The sequence below is a fragment of the Callithrix jacchus genome, chromosome 11 (assembly GCF_049354715.1).
Source record: "Callithrix jacchus isolate 240 chromosome 11, calJac240_pri, whole genome shotgun sequence".
Taxonomy (NCBI): domain Eukaryota; kingdom Metazoa; phylum Chordata; class Mammalia; order Primates; family Cebidae; genus Callithrix; species Callithrix jacchus.
The window spans coordinates 31,731,455-31,746,008 of NC_133512.1; the positions used below are offsets into that span (position 1 = coordinate 31,731,455).

A 14,554-nucleotide genomic window follows, 5' to 3' on the forward strand; every position below is an offset into this window, starting at 1 on the left:
TGCTTATTTACATCCTTCTGAAATTTTTGAACTCCACTCTATTAAAATTATTAATTTCTTACGACGTTTATTTGCAAAGAAAATTCTATACTTTGAATGTCAAATTGCAGTAACTAATTTCAGACAGTATTAGTTTTTGTCAGTATTTTGTATTTGAAAATGTGTTTATATATAATCAACTAAGAAAAGGTCTGTATTCCAAACAAAACCACAGAATTGTATTTAAATAAATTGTTTCCTTCATTGAAAAGATGTTGCGTTGTATTCATAGGATACCAGCTAATAATTTAAATATTAAGAGGAAGACTATTTAGAAACAGAATAAGCTTTGTTATTTTTGTTTTTTAAATGTTAAGAGGCCTCTAATGCAAAAGGGTCTTCTTTTACAGCTCAAATACTGAAAGCCTGATTTGTACCACAGTAGCTCAATAATAAGAAATCTTTAAGGCACCCAAAAAACACAAACCAAATTCAAAACAACATCCAGTTTGCTGTTGAATGTAACAGTGATTGTGGCCAGGCTAAATGAATTTGTTTAACTTCTTAATTGTCATAAAAGAAAATTTGTTCTTTTACTTTATACTGCATATCAGTTTTTTGTATTTAATTATTCAATAAAATGTGGACTAGGTTGAAGAACTGGTAAGATACTTAATATCTTAAGGGATAATATCTGCTTAAAAATAAATACTTGGTTTTCCCTAGTAATTTTCAAAACTTGAATTTTAACTAGAATTAAGTAACTTTCTTTCAAGAGAGACTTTATAAGAAGCCTAAGTAACAGGTTGTTGACTTTCACTGTTGACACCTTTGGGTTATACATAAATCTGGTTCTACAACAAAACACATAAATTGGCTTTATAGGTGAATAGTTTACCCTTTCAGAATTAGCCAGGGAAAATGCCATTTTGCTGTATTGTAATAATAAAGAATCCAGGATTACAATTCTTTACATTTAAGTCATATTAAAAATAGTGTTAAACATCTATTCTATTCAGGTTAATTACAAAAAGTAATTATTTTCTTTTTCCTAAAGAAAGCTTTATAAAAATATGCCAGAGAAAAATAAGAGCCGAAGCAAGAAAACCACTGGGACGGAAGTTCATCTAAATCTCTCAGCTGCAAAAAATCAGTTTTTAGAAGCCAGTGTGTAGACACCAAAATAACTGAACCAAGGCTAAAAAGCCTGAAATATGTACAACTATAGTGAATATCAAACCATGCTTTACCAAATTTCATCATCAAAAAATTCAAAAACACTGAGTTTTGGTCTAAGGCAGAATATATTCTCTTGTATAAAATAAGTGATCCCGCAAAGTTGATTTTTTTTCACATTTAATGTAAAAATGATGAACTCATGACATTTACACATCAAATATTAGGCATTACTTAATATTAATTTTGATGGCTATGATACATTATCTAAAAATAATATGACAATTGGTGGCACAGTATGTGTTTTTCAAAACAGCTGTAAAACAAATGTCAACTCAAATACATATTGCTGAAAGGATGAGGATCGCTCTTAAATGCCTGGATGGCACAAACTTTACATATTAGCATGGTAAGAAATTGCTAAATATTTTCTTTTCCTGTGTTAAAATAATAAGGATCTAAGACACATTAAATCAAAATATTTACCAAAATTTAATAATGTTTTAGACCAAAGAAAAAAGGACAAATTAAAGAAATCATTCTTATTCTGAATTTAAATTTTTAAGTGTTAGTTTTTAGTTTTGTTAGTTGTTTTTTCTGTTGGTTCTTTGAAACAAGCATTGTAAAGACTTTTTAATAATACAATAACTTTTAAATTCGTAGTGAAAATGAAAAGGTTGCTTTTTGTAGCAGCTCTGGCCACTCTCCAATTAGGCTGAGTAACATTTAATTAAAGCAACAAGTTATCCTAGTTATCTGAAAATATCTTTTTGTTAGTTTCACAGAAATACTTTGTACCATTCAACATGGAAGAAACTTGAGTAATTATCTCACAAAAATTCTGCCTTATCTGAAATCTGAAGTTCAAAACAGTTTATCTAAGATACCTTTGGGACACTAAAAAAAAAAAAAAATTTTATAAAATTATACTAGTCTTCAAGTGGATGCTTTAAAAGAAAGGGCTTTTTTAATGAATATTTCTGAAATTAGCAAGATGACATCCTTTTCTAAATTATAAGAATATTTATTGGTAAAATTAAATTTATTAATTTTTATAAGATCCTTCCTCTGATTTAAGTAATAAGTAACCACCACTGATACTGAAAGTTATCTAGTGATAAGAAATTGCACATTTAGTCGGAAAATAAATCATTAACCTGTAGTTCTAATTATGTGATAATGAAAACAAACGATTTGTCTCCAGAAACCATTTGGTGAAGCTGATTTTGGACAATGAAAATGTCTTTCTGAATCTGTATATTGCAATTATAAGTAATATTACTAGCACTATCTATGTTTTTTTCTAAGATGTAAACATTATTTTAATATGTCTCTACTCATAAGATACATTTCCATCTAAGCGTGAAACAGAATACTGGAAAGGTTAAATACTCTTAAAATAATTCAGTCAAACACCCAAAAGCATAGTGTTTTGCCAGTGCATGGGAGGTATCCACAGAATATCAGCCACATTATCTGAGAGAGGCAGTCTTGTCTATGCTGTTACTCTTCATAGTGGTTAATAACATATACACCGTTTACGGTAACACTGCCCCATTGATACAAGAAGAAATGCTGTATCTTGATTTTAAATGCTACTTATTTACCTATCTTTTTAAATTCAATAAAGCCAACTAGGTTTTTTAAAACATGTAAGTCATTTCATTTAAGGGCAAGATCTTGTTTACCAATAATGTCTGCCTATAAAGAATAGTATTAGATTCACAGGATTTTTAGCTTTACACAGAAGCTTACCTAAAATAAGACAACATAAAAATACCATTAATAAACAACCCAACATCTTTAAGAATTTAAATACCTAACATCATGACAGTGAGCTTTAGGTAAGAATATATTGTTACGAAGCTATCTTCTCTATGACTGGACATAATTTGCTGTTCCTAAGATAGTAACATTAGAATTATTTTTCAGGATTCCTGCGGAGCTGTATTTACTTTACATCCATGTGAACTGCTGTCATCACTACTGTGTCCAAGCCCAGAGGATGAACTGGAAAAGAAGAGAGGGGGAAAATAATAAAAAGAGGAAATTGGTTTTCACAACACACTCAAAGCCTGAGTAACAGAGGAGAACTTTAATTATCTCCAGTCACAAAGAGAGACAGGAAATTTGGACTTTTAATTAGCCATTTGGAGTGCAGTTGGGTATTTTTTTAGCTAGATAATTTAAATGCGAATAATTCAAGTCTGACTAAATGAAAGTCACATAATCAGAATGCAAATAATTGAATTTCTACTGCATTCATTAATTCAGTGTGGAGGTGTGTGTGAAGCCTACTATGATGAGCTGTCACAGCTCAATAAAATCTCAGTCAATTAATTTTTTCATTATCTTAGTATTACATCAACAAAAGAAGTGTGTACATATATCTATACACATGCATGTGTGCACTATGTGTTATATAAATACATATACATTAAATCAAAATGCAAGGAAATACCTTTCTGAATCATAATCTATATCATTTTCTTTTTTTCCTTCTTCATCTTCTTCAGGGAAACGTCTGTTCATCAAGGCAAACTTGTGAATTGCTTCTTCCACAGAGTACTTAGTCTGCCCTGAAACACAGGCCTCAATGTCTTCTGAATTCAGATGGCTCTGTAAGAAGAGGTGAAGGCTGCTATCTGAAAGCAAAAGTGCATTCTGTAGGACTCTATATATAAAAAAAAGGAAAAATAATTGGTGAACAGGATGGTCAATGATAGGGTGGAAGAAAGAAAAATCATTAGTAATGTACCACTGAAGTTAATTTCTCTACTGCGGGAAACTTTGCATCAATTATGGGCTCTGCCCATTAAGGGGAGGAAAGCATATGTTAACTTTTATTCAATTATTTGGAAATTTAGGTGGGTGAAAAAATGCAGCTAATAGTTAAGAACATCTGTTAAAAGAATAACTTCAAGGACATTTCTTCAATTTAACCATCTGTTATTACCATGTGGATTAATTATGGAAATATTTTGCTTATATAGTCATAGAAATTTATTCTACTTTAAAAAAAATTTACTGCCAACAGCATGTCAATTCAGTGATCTTTATGGGATAGGCTGTCATGAAACATCAAAACTTTCAACTGCTATTAAAAATTTTATGAAGAGATTGATATGCTTCTCAGCATAGTCTATATTTTAAAACTTTACAAGTACAGTTATATATTTAAGTGCATGTTTACAAAAGCTCATGAGAGAGATGGCTTTTTTTTAATACTTAAGGTTGACTAGAAACTTCTCCAAAATCTTCGGTGGCGCTGAATCTCTGGGTTGTCAAAATGAGCAACCAAATAAAATTGATCCCAGCCAACTTTACCATATACATAATTAAAATATGATAATTTGGTAATGAGCACATACTGCTCTTCCCACATTCAAGATCAAAGTTTACAAAGACAGAATAGATTTCAACTAGGGCATCAGAACTACATGGAAAATTAAAAATTATCCTGTAGTTTTTAATTTAAAATCTATAGATGCTCAAATTCATATCATCAGTGAATTTGTTTTCTCTGAAATTCACATCTTAGAATATGAAATCAAGTCAAAGTACACCTTTATATTTAAATAAAAACCGGTTTATCTTTTTAGCAAAGATGTTGACATATGATAATTTAGTCTCTACTAACAGTTCAATAATTACATAAGGGGAGACACTAAGACCAGATATAGGGGACAAAACTAAAACACTAAAACCCAAGTATAATTTTGTCCAACAAAAGATTTTTCCGATATAATGATCTATGAAAAATAGATCTTGTAGTTCAGACCAAATGAACCTTACCTTATATTCTGCTTGTTTAAATAAGTAATAAGGAAAGTAAATCTCCTTTGGCCATTAATATCGATTTAGTGAAAATCTTAAGGTGATTAGAATACCAAGTCCTTTTCTACAAAATAAAAGTTATTTCTTAAAGAAGGCAAACCTAGCTGTCCCTTTGCTTCAGCAGGTTTACAGTTTGAGTAAATATTCTTTACTGGTGTATTAAAAGGAAAAGGAAAACTTTTGTGATTTTTAAAAGGCAAAACCTCAAGCAAAGCAGCTAAATCCTTCCTTTTCCTTCTGTGTCCTCGGCCCTGGGTCCTCCCAGAAGATGACCATGTCACATGATAATGATGAATTTACCAAGTACAAGTAGCTAAGTACTAAATCCCTTTTACCACTCTTTGAGATTTATTTTCTACATTTACAAATGTTTACCATTCTTGTTTTAAATACTTCAGATAAAGAGAAGAGTTATAGAGCAACAGCCATTAATATGAATATGGATCGTAAAGTCTGTGAAGTCTGAGGAGTGTTTCCTGTGGCCTCTGTCAGTGGTTTCCTGCCTGCCCTAAGTACAGGGAACTGTTCATAGGATTGTACTCACTGCTTTGTTTCTGTTGGAAATGTGTTTTATTTTCTTTATAAAATAATGGGTAATCTTTAAAATTGATTTTAGATGGTTTGAGGCATTACACCACAAAAGTAATGAGCACTAATGCCAATGATATTGGACACAAATTCATTTTAGCTTTATTTCATGTCTGAAGCAATTCTACAGAGCCTTGAACTGCTCACGTACTGTTATTAACTTGCTAGGAACTTAACACATGGGTACAGCAAACAAAAGTGATCAGAGTCCAGGTTGATCGGGACCTCAAGGCTACTGTCCTTTTTCTTGAGCTATAATTCAATTTCCAATTTTACTGTACATTAGACTCATTATTTCCGAGTTTTCTTTTCTGCTCAATACTGCCATCTGGAGGACACACAGATGAAAAGAGAAAGGGCCAGGCCCACCCAGCTCACATTATCAAAGAGAGAGAAAGATGTGGCTGGGGAAGGAACATCTGAAGCCCCCTAGGCCTACAGTTCAAACCAGTGAGTGGGATAGGCACAGTTTTGGTTTTTGGAATGCCCTCTGTTTCTCTGTCTAAATTCATGCCACCATACTCCATGAGTATGAGTTATAAATAAGCAAAAATAATTTTAAATGTATTTATATGCTTTTAATTTTATAGTCAGATAGTTCATTCTGAAATTTAAAAATGAAAACATTTGAGAGTGTTTTCCCATCTGGTTAGGTGAGCATAATCAATTTATTTTGAGTACTATTTGGCTTACTATCAGAGAGGGCTGTGACTGCCACCATCATACTATTAAATCCTATTTTTTCTTAGTCATGTTTGTGTCATATTTTCCACAAACAAATCTAATAGCAGAAAATCAATTTCAAACTTAATATAAAGAGTACTCTGTAAAACAATCAACAAAATGTCATTTGCAGATTTAAAAAGTAAATGATTTCAAACCTTTATAAAAGGAATAAAAAATAGCCTACAGGATTTTAAAGGAATTTCTAAAAAGATATTTATAGTGCAGATCAGAAGTTATTCCTTTCCCCATAACAATTTCAGACTAAACAAAGCAAAATCTGTTTTTTCCTTGAATAGGAACCAGTTGAAAATCAGTTTTCCTCAATGTGATTTTATTAGATGTATTGTATGCTGGTTTAGCTGAGAACAATACATAGCTATGCAAAATCATTTCACCCTAACTAAGGATGTCCTGGATCTACTGAACTCAATACAGTGAGATATATATACACATCTGTATAGTACATGGAAGGTTAGCAGTCTGATGTAGAAAAAAAAATTGACTCAGCTTGTTTAGCTCTTAATATAAGAAAAAATAAAACCTACAAATCTTCATTGAAGACATTCATGATCTGTGCTATGGTGCCCTCTATTGAACACAAAGACATAAAAATCATGTGTGTGTAAAACTAGTTGTCATGTTTCAACAGTAGCCTCTTGTAAAAAAAAAAAAAAGAAAAAAAATTCCTAATCCCCCAAAAAAATATTTGAAGAAATACAAAACTGTGACATAAAAGTTTAAACTGTAGGGTCAATGTAATTGTATTAATGGGATGAATTCAGTAAAGAAAGGAAGCTGGCTCCCAGTCATGAATAAATCTGTTCAAACCTAAATTGAAAATCCCATTCAAACCTAAAAATTAGTAAGAATTTCATTTTTCATAATTGAAGACTTAGAGTATATTTTTTAGTCTGTAACTTTCTTTTCATAACTATTAGAAGTGACTTTAAATTTATAATTACTCCAGAGCAAGAATACAAAAAGGAGATTATAGTCAAGACTGAAGCAAAATGAATATATTTGAATATATATCTCACAATCATACCAAATGTAGTCAGCATTTAAGAGTACTGCTCATTTTAAATTTGCCAGGTCCTGGGATTCGTATAGTACCTCCACCTTTCCTATAATTTCTTTTACTATAAAACTGAGATAATACCCAACTCCTAAGATTTTTGTAAGTACTGAGATTAAAACATGTAAAATGCCAAACATGTAGAAAGTGTTCGATAAATGGTAGAAATTATTCTTATTTGGCACCTAGTCAGAGAAACAATGTTCTAATTCCTCTACAAAGATCAGTGCTTTCTTATTAAATACGTAACATTTCCAAATGACCTTAAAGAAAAATAGGTGTATATACACATATACAAAGACATTGTGGTCTCAAAAGATTTGAACATATTTAGTGCTTCCAGTTCATAACTTCAAAACTTACATGAAAACCAGGCTTTAAAAATGCATGCTAAAACCCTACATACAATGCTGTGGTTCCTAAAATTCCTCTACAAACAAGGTGCAGGCTATTGATGGCTTGCCCTACTTAAGAGGTAACCAATGGGGCCTCAGAGGATGTCAAGCTGGGGCCACAACACACAAGGTACACATCACATCCAATTTCCCAAAGTGAACCTGGGTTGGGTGAGGGAAGGGGGCACCAGGGCAAAGACATGGAGGGTGCTACCTTACACAATTCGGGAAAGCGCAGATCTGTAGGACACAAAAGGGAGGCTGGGGCACAGAGCTCAGGTGAGGCCTGAAGCCAGCCCTGTGGTGTCTGACTCCTCACTTCCTTCAGGTTTAGGCTGTATAGAAGCCCCAGCTTTCATTTTTTTAAATGAAATCTTAGCTTGGAGACAAATGTTCACATACCCCAGTGGAAAAAATGATATCACGAGAACCCCCTGCTGATTCCATGATTTGACAATCCAATTAAATGACAATCCAGATTCTGTGTTAATGAGTCTAGCCCTTGAGATGTACACAGTGCTTCCCACTAGAATGGAAGCATCAAGAGGACAAGGACTTTCATTCTGTGCAGTCCTATGTCTGTGGCACACATCCTGGTCCAAAGCATACACTTTATAAACATCTGCTGAATGAAGGATTGCTGCATGGTTTTTGGAGATTTTTTCAAGTCCTCTTCATCTGTAGGACACAACCACCCAGTAAGGCTGGCTATGTGTGGATAATATTATCCCAATCTATAGCAAACGAAGGCTTAAAAGGAATGAAGTGACTATTACAAGGGCATGCAGCTGGGGAAAAAAAACAGGAACCATGATTATGAGAGACCTAGAGCCCGCTCCTTGAGTACCTGAACCAGGACACTTTCTACCATAACGTCTGCATCAAATACAACCAGCAAACAGTCAAGCCATGCACTGTGCAAAAATAACCTGGCACAAGCATAACCCCACTACGCTGAATGACACTCACTGGGGGTCATTAATTTTGGTAGATCAACTGTGGATAGAAAGGTTGTGTTCAAAACAATGAAGTAATTCCTGGTAAAAAACACATGCCCTGAGCTTAACTAACAATATAATTCAGAGGCACATGCTGTCTTCCGACCTGAAGTAAGACTTCTCTACAGAAGACAAGCTGCCACAGCTCCCCAGGACAACATCTATACTGGAGTGACAGGCAACTCTGTAGAATCGGGTGGCAGGGACCACATCTCAAGAGAGAGGCCATCAGCCACCTGGGCCTCATAGAGACAATTAAAATCAGAGCTCTCCTTTAGGGGAAAGGGCAGGAAAAACTTGGCCAAGTCTCTGTCCTGCCATGCCTGTGATACCCCCCAAAAATACAATGAAATGTTTTTGGAGGACTTGGCTCTGCTCATCAGCTCTTCCGGTCTCTTGCCATTTGTATTCCTCTGGCTTCTCTTCCTTTGCCCACTCTCCTTCAATTTATAATCTTGGATTTTTCTGCATGTCTCTAGGACACCTTCAAAGGAAAGGCACTATGTCAATCTAATAAATATAAATATTCATGTGCATACTTAATACCCAAACCCTTTATGGGAGAGCCAAATGGGGAGGAGGGAGTATATTATTTCAGGCTAGATCTAAGGTCCTATTTAGTGAACCCCAAAGGTGATGACTGCTCCTGAAACTAGTAGAAAAAGAATGAGCGTCTGGGAGATTGGGCTCCGTCACTAACTAGTAGTCACATGACTCAGCCTGTTTCCCCAGCTACAAAATTGGAAATTAGAAAAGCAAAAGCTGTCTCGTGTCCAAGTGCATTAAGATAACAACAGCCAACACAAAGATAGCACACATTCTATGCCAGACACTGTCATGAGTGCTTTACAGTCAATAACTCATTTAATCTCTCAACAGCCCTACGAGGTAGGTACTATGACTACCCCATTTTATAGATGGGAAGACACAGTCAGAGGTGGTAAATTATCTGCCCAAGTTCCCAGCTATTAAGCGGTAGAGCCAGGTAGCCTGGCCTCAGTGCAAATCAACGTGCTACATGGCCTCTAGCACTCTGGGTATTCTAGCATTTCAAAGAGTGGAGGGAGGAAAATCACCGGTACTGTGAACTCCAGCAGCTTTAACTGCAGTACCCAGCATCGCAGAGCAATCCGGAGTTAGTAACTCACTGAGACTGCTCACTTGCCACCAAATACTCCTTTATAAACATTCCCTCCAACGGTCAGAGTTAAACCATTAGAGGAACCCAGAGGATATTAGCAGCCCTTCATAGAGCTAATTTTGGTCTATAAATTCTAAGCATTGTAAACAAAGACAGTTTTTAAGAAGTGCCTTTTGGGCCAGTGGCTCATGCTTGTAATCCCAGCACTTTGGGAGGCCAAGGCAGGTGTATCACATGAAGTCAGGGGTTCAAGTCCAGCCTGACCAAAATGGAGAAACCCTATCACTACTAAACTACAAAAAAATTACCTGGGCATGGTGGCATATGCCTGTAATCCCAGCTACTAGGGAAGCTGGGGCAGGAGAATCACTAGAACCCAGGAGGTGGAGGTTGCGGTGAGCCAAGATCAAGCCACTGCACTCCAGCCTGGGCAACAAGATCAAAACTCCATATCAAAAAAAAAAGCACCTTCTGATAATTAGGCATATTTGTTTCCTGACAAATTTTTGCTTTTGTCAGGTAAACTCCCGCATAATTTGAATCTGCTTGACAGCTTAAGGGACCAAGTATTTGTTATCTACTTCAATTCATTCATTGTTTTCTTTCTAGAAGACTTGGTCCCAAATATGTACCATATAATGTGAACCACAAGATGGTGCTCTAATATAGGAAATGGATCACTGTGTTTCACTCTAGTGCATATTATTTGCATTTCAGAAACAGGCACATTCTTCCCCACAGGATTATGCAGCTCTTGCAAAGCACTTGCTCACACTCCTTGTCTGGCCACAGAAGTTTCTGGACACTCACTTTCTGAGGAAATCTTCCAGACCCTGGCGACGCTGATCCACATGTTGGCGATTGTTCATGTTGAAAAATAGGTTTTTAGATGGAAGTTCTGGCAGTTGTCTTAGGAGAAAGAAAAAACATTTTTTTTAATGATTAATTCAAGGTGCTTCTATTATAAAAATCCCTCAAAGTGAAGGCAAATTATGTATGATTATTATCACACAGTTATTCTATAATTATGATTATACATTATATAGTTATATAATAAGGGTATGAGGAAACCAGTTAGCTTAAGGAAAACCCATCTTTAAACATTTATGAGGCCTTTCATGGCCTATAATCATCAACATTGGTGAAATTTAAGTGATGGATTTTAAATTCAGATGCAGTAGCTAAAAAACTAAAGCTACATATATTGTAATCAAGGCAAAAGCCTATAAAAATCCTTCGTATCTCATGCATCTTAATGAACATCAATTTTAAACATTAAATATAATGAAAAAGTCTCCTCAAAATACTCTAAATCACTTACACCAGCAATGCATTACTTTGGAGTCTCTGCCTCAGCCACACAAATTCTCTATATCTTCTTCGTACACAGGATGTTTTCATAGTAAAACACATGCTATTAGTCTGTACAGAAAAAGTAGAAAGATATGAGTCTTATCTGAGAAAAAATGTATTCCTCGTATCTATAATTCACAATATGATCCCAGTATTCATTTTAAATAGGATTTAAATCACCAAACTTATATTTATGCCGGCAGTCTGAAATCTTGCATATAACCCAGGAACGTAACAGCCCTGAAGACAGCCGGGATGATGGGAATGAGCAGTGCTGCCCCAGGGCGAGGTATGACCTGGGTCCTAAAGGAGTCGCCTACTCACCCACCTATGAGCAGTGCTTTCAAGAACAAATCATAAAAAATAAATCCTAACATATAAATGACAGGGAGGAGCTCAGGTTCATCCGCTGCACTTTACGGCCATCCATGTAAGCTGGAGGAGCCTTTGGGGCTTAGAGACACCTCCTTGCAGTCCTTTATGAGATATTGCAGAAACCTTCATCTCCTTGACATGGCTACCCTGCAGATCACACAAATCACCAGGAATCCTGAAATCACTTTTAAACTAGAGAACAGCCTTCCCTTCTTTACTGGATGTGAGAGGGAGCATGTCCAGGCCAGAGAGTGGCTGTGGTGCGTGGAGATAAGCATCTGGCACAGAGGACAGGCCAGCCAAAATTCCAGTCCTGGCTCTGCTACAGGGAAGTCACTCAGACTTCAGTTTCCTGAGTGCTAAAATGGGATGAACTAGCACATATCTAATTCACACGTTTGTTGTGAGGCTTAATAATAAGCACTTGGCCAATGTTATCTATTAATATGATTATTAGTTACTAAGTGTTGGTTTCCTTCTATCTACCCTAAGGCAGACTTGGAAAAAGCCACTTAAAGTGTCCACATGCTAAGCTCAGCCACAATGCCTCTACTTTGGGCAAATATAAGACAAAAGTAAATATTCTCCTTCAAGTAAAACAAGAAACTAGCAAATATTTGTTTCTTCTGGTTTTTGAAAATACAAATATTTCTATTCTCTGTATTTATTTCAAAATCTGATTTTCTAATCTTTACTAAATGAGAAACAATTTTTTACCCCCAAGATCAGTACTACGTCAAAAATTACTATTCTACCACTTAATTCGCCCAGCAATTGTTTTCCTTGGGAAATCTAATTATGTGTTTTTGTTTTTGTTTTGAGATGGAGTTTCACTCTTGTTGCCAAGGCTGGAGTGCAATGGTGCAATCTCGGTTCACGGCAACCTCCGCCTCCAGGGTTCAAGCAATTCTCCTGCCTCAGCCTCCCAAGTAGCTGGGATTACAGGCATGTGCCATCACGTCCAGCTAATTTTGTATTTTTAGTAGAGACAAGGTTTCTCCTTGTTAGGCTGGTCTCGAACTCCCGACTTCAGGTGATTTGCCCACCTCAGCCTCCCCAAGTGCTAGGATTACAGGTGTGAGCCACTGCACCCAGCCACATTAGTTCTTAAACTGTTCTCATGAAATATATGACACGGTTTCTGGTATTCTCATGCTTCATAAAGTTCAGAAAACTTCAGAATGTAGACAGGTTAAGAGGCTCACCCGCAAGGTACCCACTGGTCTAAATCTCACTATCTTTAACAATATAGCAGCAAAACCCACTGGAAGGAGTTTGTGGCAGATAACATTCTGTGGGTGGACTTAGAGCTCACTGGGGCCTCACTCTAATGTGCTCTTTGGGGACTAGGCTAGCAGACCATGTTATACCAGAACTAGTGTCCTAAGGAGGCTTGAGCAGGTATCTTCCCAGGACCCTCTCCCTAAAGAATCCCAGACCACTTGGGACTCCTGACATCTCAGACACAGACTGGGTCAATTCAAATTCCCTTTAATTTTTCTGCTTACAACCTCCATGGCTGTCAATAACTAAAAATCCACCTGGTACCTACACCAGACTAAGGTTCATCCACAAGTCCTTCATCTGCAGGGAAGGTTCAGGGAAATATTTATGATGGCTACTCAGCTCTAGGGTCTACTAGTTTAAAATTCCAAGTAAATGTTAAGATTCCAGAGTTGCATGACATCATCTCCCAAAGATTCTCTACCCACAAAGCTCTATGGGTGTAACATCTAAGAGGAGCCAACCAGAACGCTCTAGCTCTGCCATCCACTTTTAATTGTATGACAGGTGGAAGTCTCTTCAAGATTAGAAGATACTGAGTTCACTAACTGATTAAGTTCCTCTAAATCTATTTGCTTGTTTTTGCTGTCCACTAAGCCCAGGCTTACCCATTGTCAATTTATTAGCATTTCAGAGAAGTGCCAGAACAGCATCAAATAATATTTGTGGAACCCATTATTTCTGGCTCCAGGTGGAGATTTCTGAATTTACATCAGGCTATTTGTAGAGCAGAGTAGAATCTATACCTTCATTACCTCCTGGGAATAATTAAATTTCATGCCTATCATGAAATGTGTGATAAGGATGCACAATTGTTTTTGAGAGAAAGTTAGAAGGCAACTAAAAATTTTTCATTTTACTTCAAATGCTTATTCTCATATAGTCATAATTTTCCACACAGAATGCAACTCTAGTGTGAGCTTATGAGTAAAACCAAAACAGAATCAAAATACGTGGCATATCCTGGAATGGCTTTACAACACAATCAAAAAAGCAGTTCTGAGTTTTTCCTTTATTTTCTAAGTTTGGGAAACTTCAAAGAAAAAAGGGAAGAAGAGAGAATTTTTAAAAAGGAAAAGTTTTGTGGCTAGTGTTTGGGTGTCCAATGTACCAAGTTAGCTATTTACAATGGAAGGATTAAATGATGGCTAAATTTTACTTTACTTGTGCTATTCAGTCATAGATATAATCTGGGCCAATTTCTATGCTCCTGAGTTGAAGTAATTTAGTTTGCATCTGATATGCAAAGAGTACTATCCTCAAAATCAGGGGCCAATAAACTATAGCCCAAAGGCCAAATCTGGTCTGATATCTGACTTTGCAGATAAAGTTTTATTGGAACACAATTATGATCATGTATGCGTTGTCTGCGGCTGCTTTCCACCTGCAACAGCAGAAATGAATAGTTTTGACAGGAACTGTATGACCCAAGAACTGAAGATATTTACTACCTTTACAGAAAAAGTTTGCTTACCCTTGTTTAAGATGATCCCCGAAGGCCACACATCACACAACATTGTTCAAGATATTGTGACACAGTAGGACCCAAGCAAGGCACATCATTTCTAGTTGCTTACTCATTACATTAATTACTCAGATTCTAGACAAATTAATCACAATAATTGCA

The 14,554-nt window shown here is 35.9% G+C and overlaps 1 protein-coding gene across 8 annotated transcripts in view; it reads right to left on the reverse strand.

Moving 5' to 3' along the window:
- Positions 1–1,264: 1,264 nt before the first annotated feature.
- SNX10 (sorting nexin 10) overlaps positions 1,265–14,554 on the reverse strand; it is a 76,146-nt gene continuing 62,856 nt past the window's right edge. For all 8 annotated transcript variants that reach the window (XM_078342535.1, XM_009002246.5, XM_035253581.3 and 5 more), the window contains 4 exons: positions 11,237–11,337; positions 10,726–10,824; positions 3,617–3,829; positions 1,265–3,165 (listed from right to left, as the gene is read on the reverse strand). In XM_078342535.1, the coding sequence (XP_078198661.1) occupies positions 3,084–3,165; positions 3,617–3,829; positions 10,726–10,824; positions 11,237–11,328 (486 nt within the window). In that variant the 5' untranslated portion in view covers positions 11,329–11,337 and the 3' untranslated portion in view covers positions 1,265–3,083. The remainder of the gene's footprint in view (positions 3,166–3,616; positions 3,830–10,725; positions 10,825–11,236; positions 11,338–14,554) is intronic.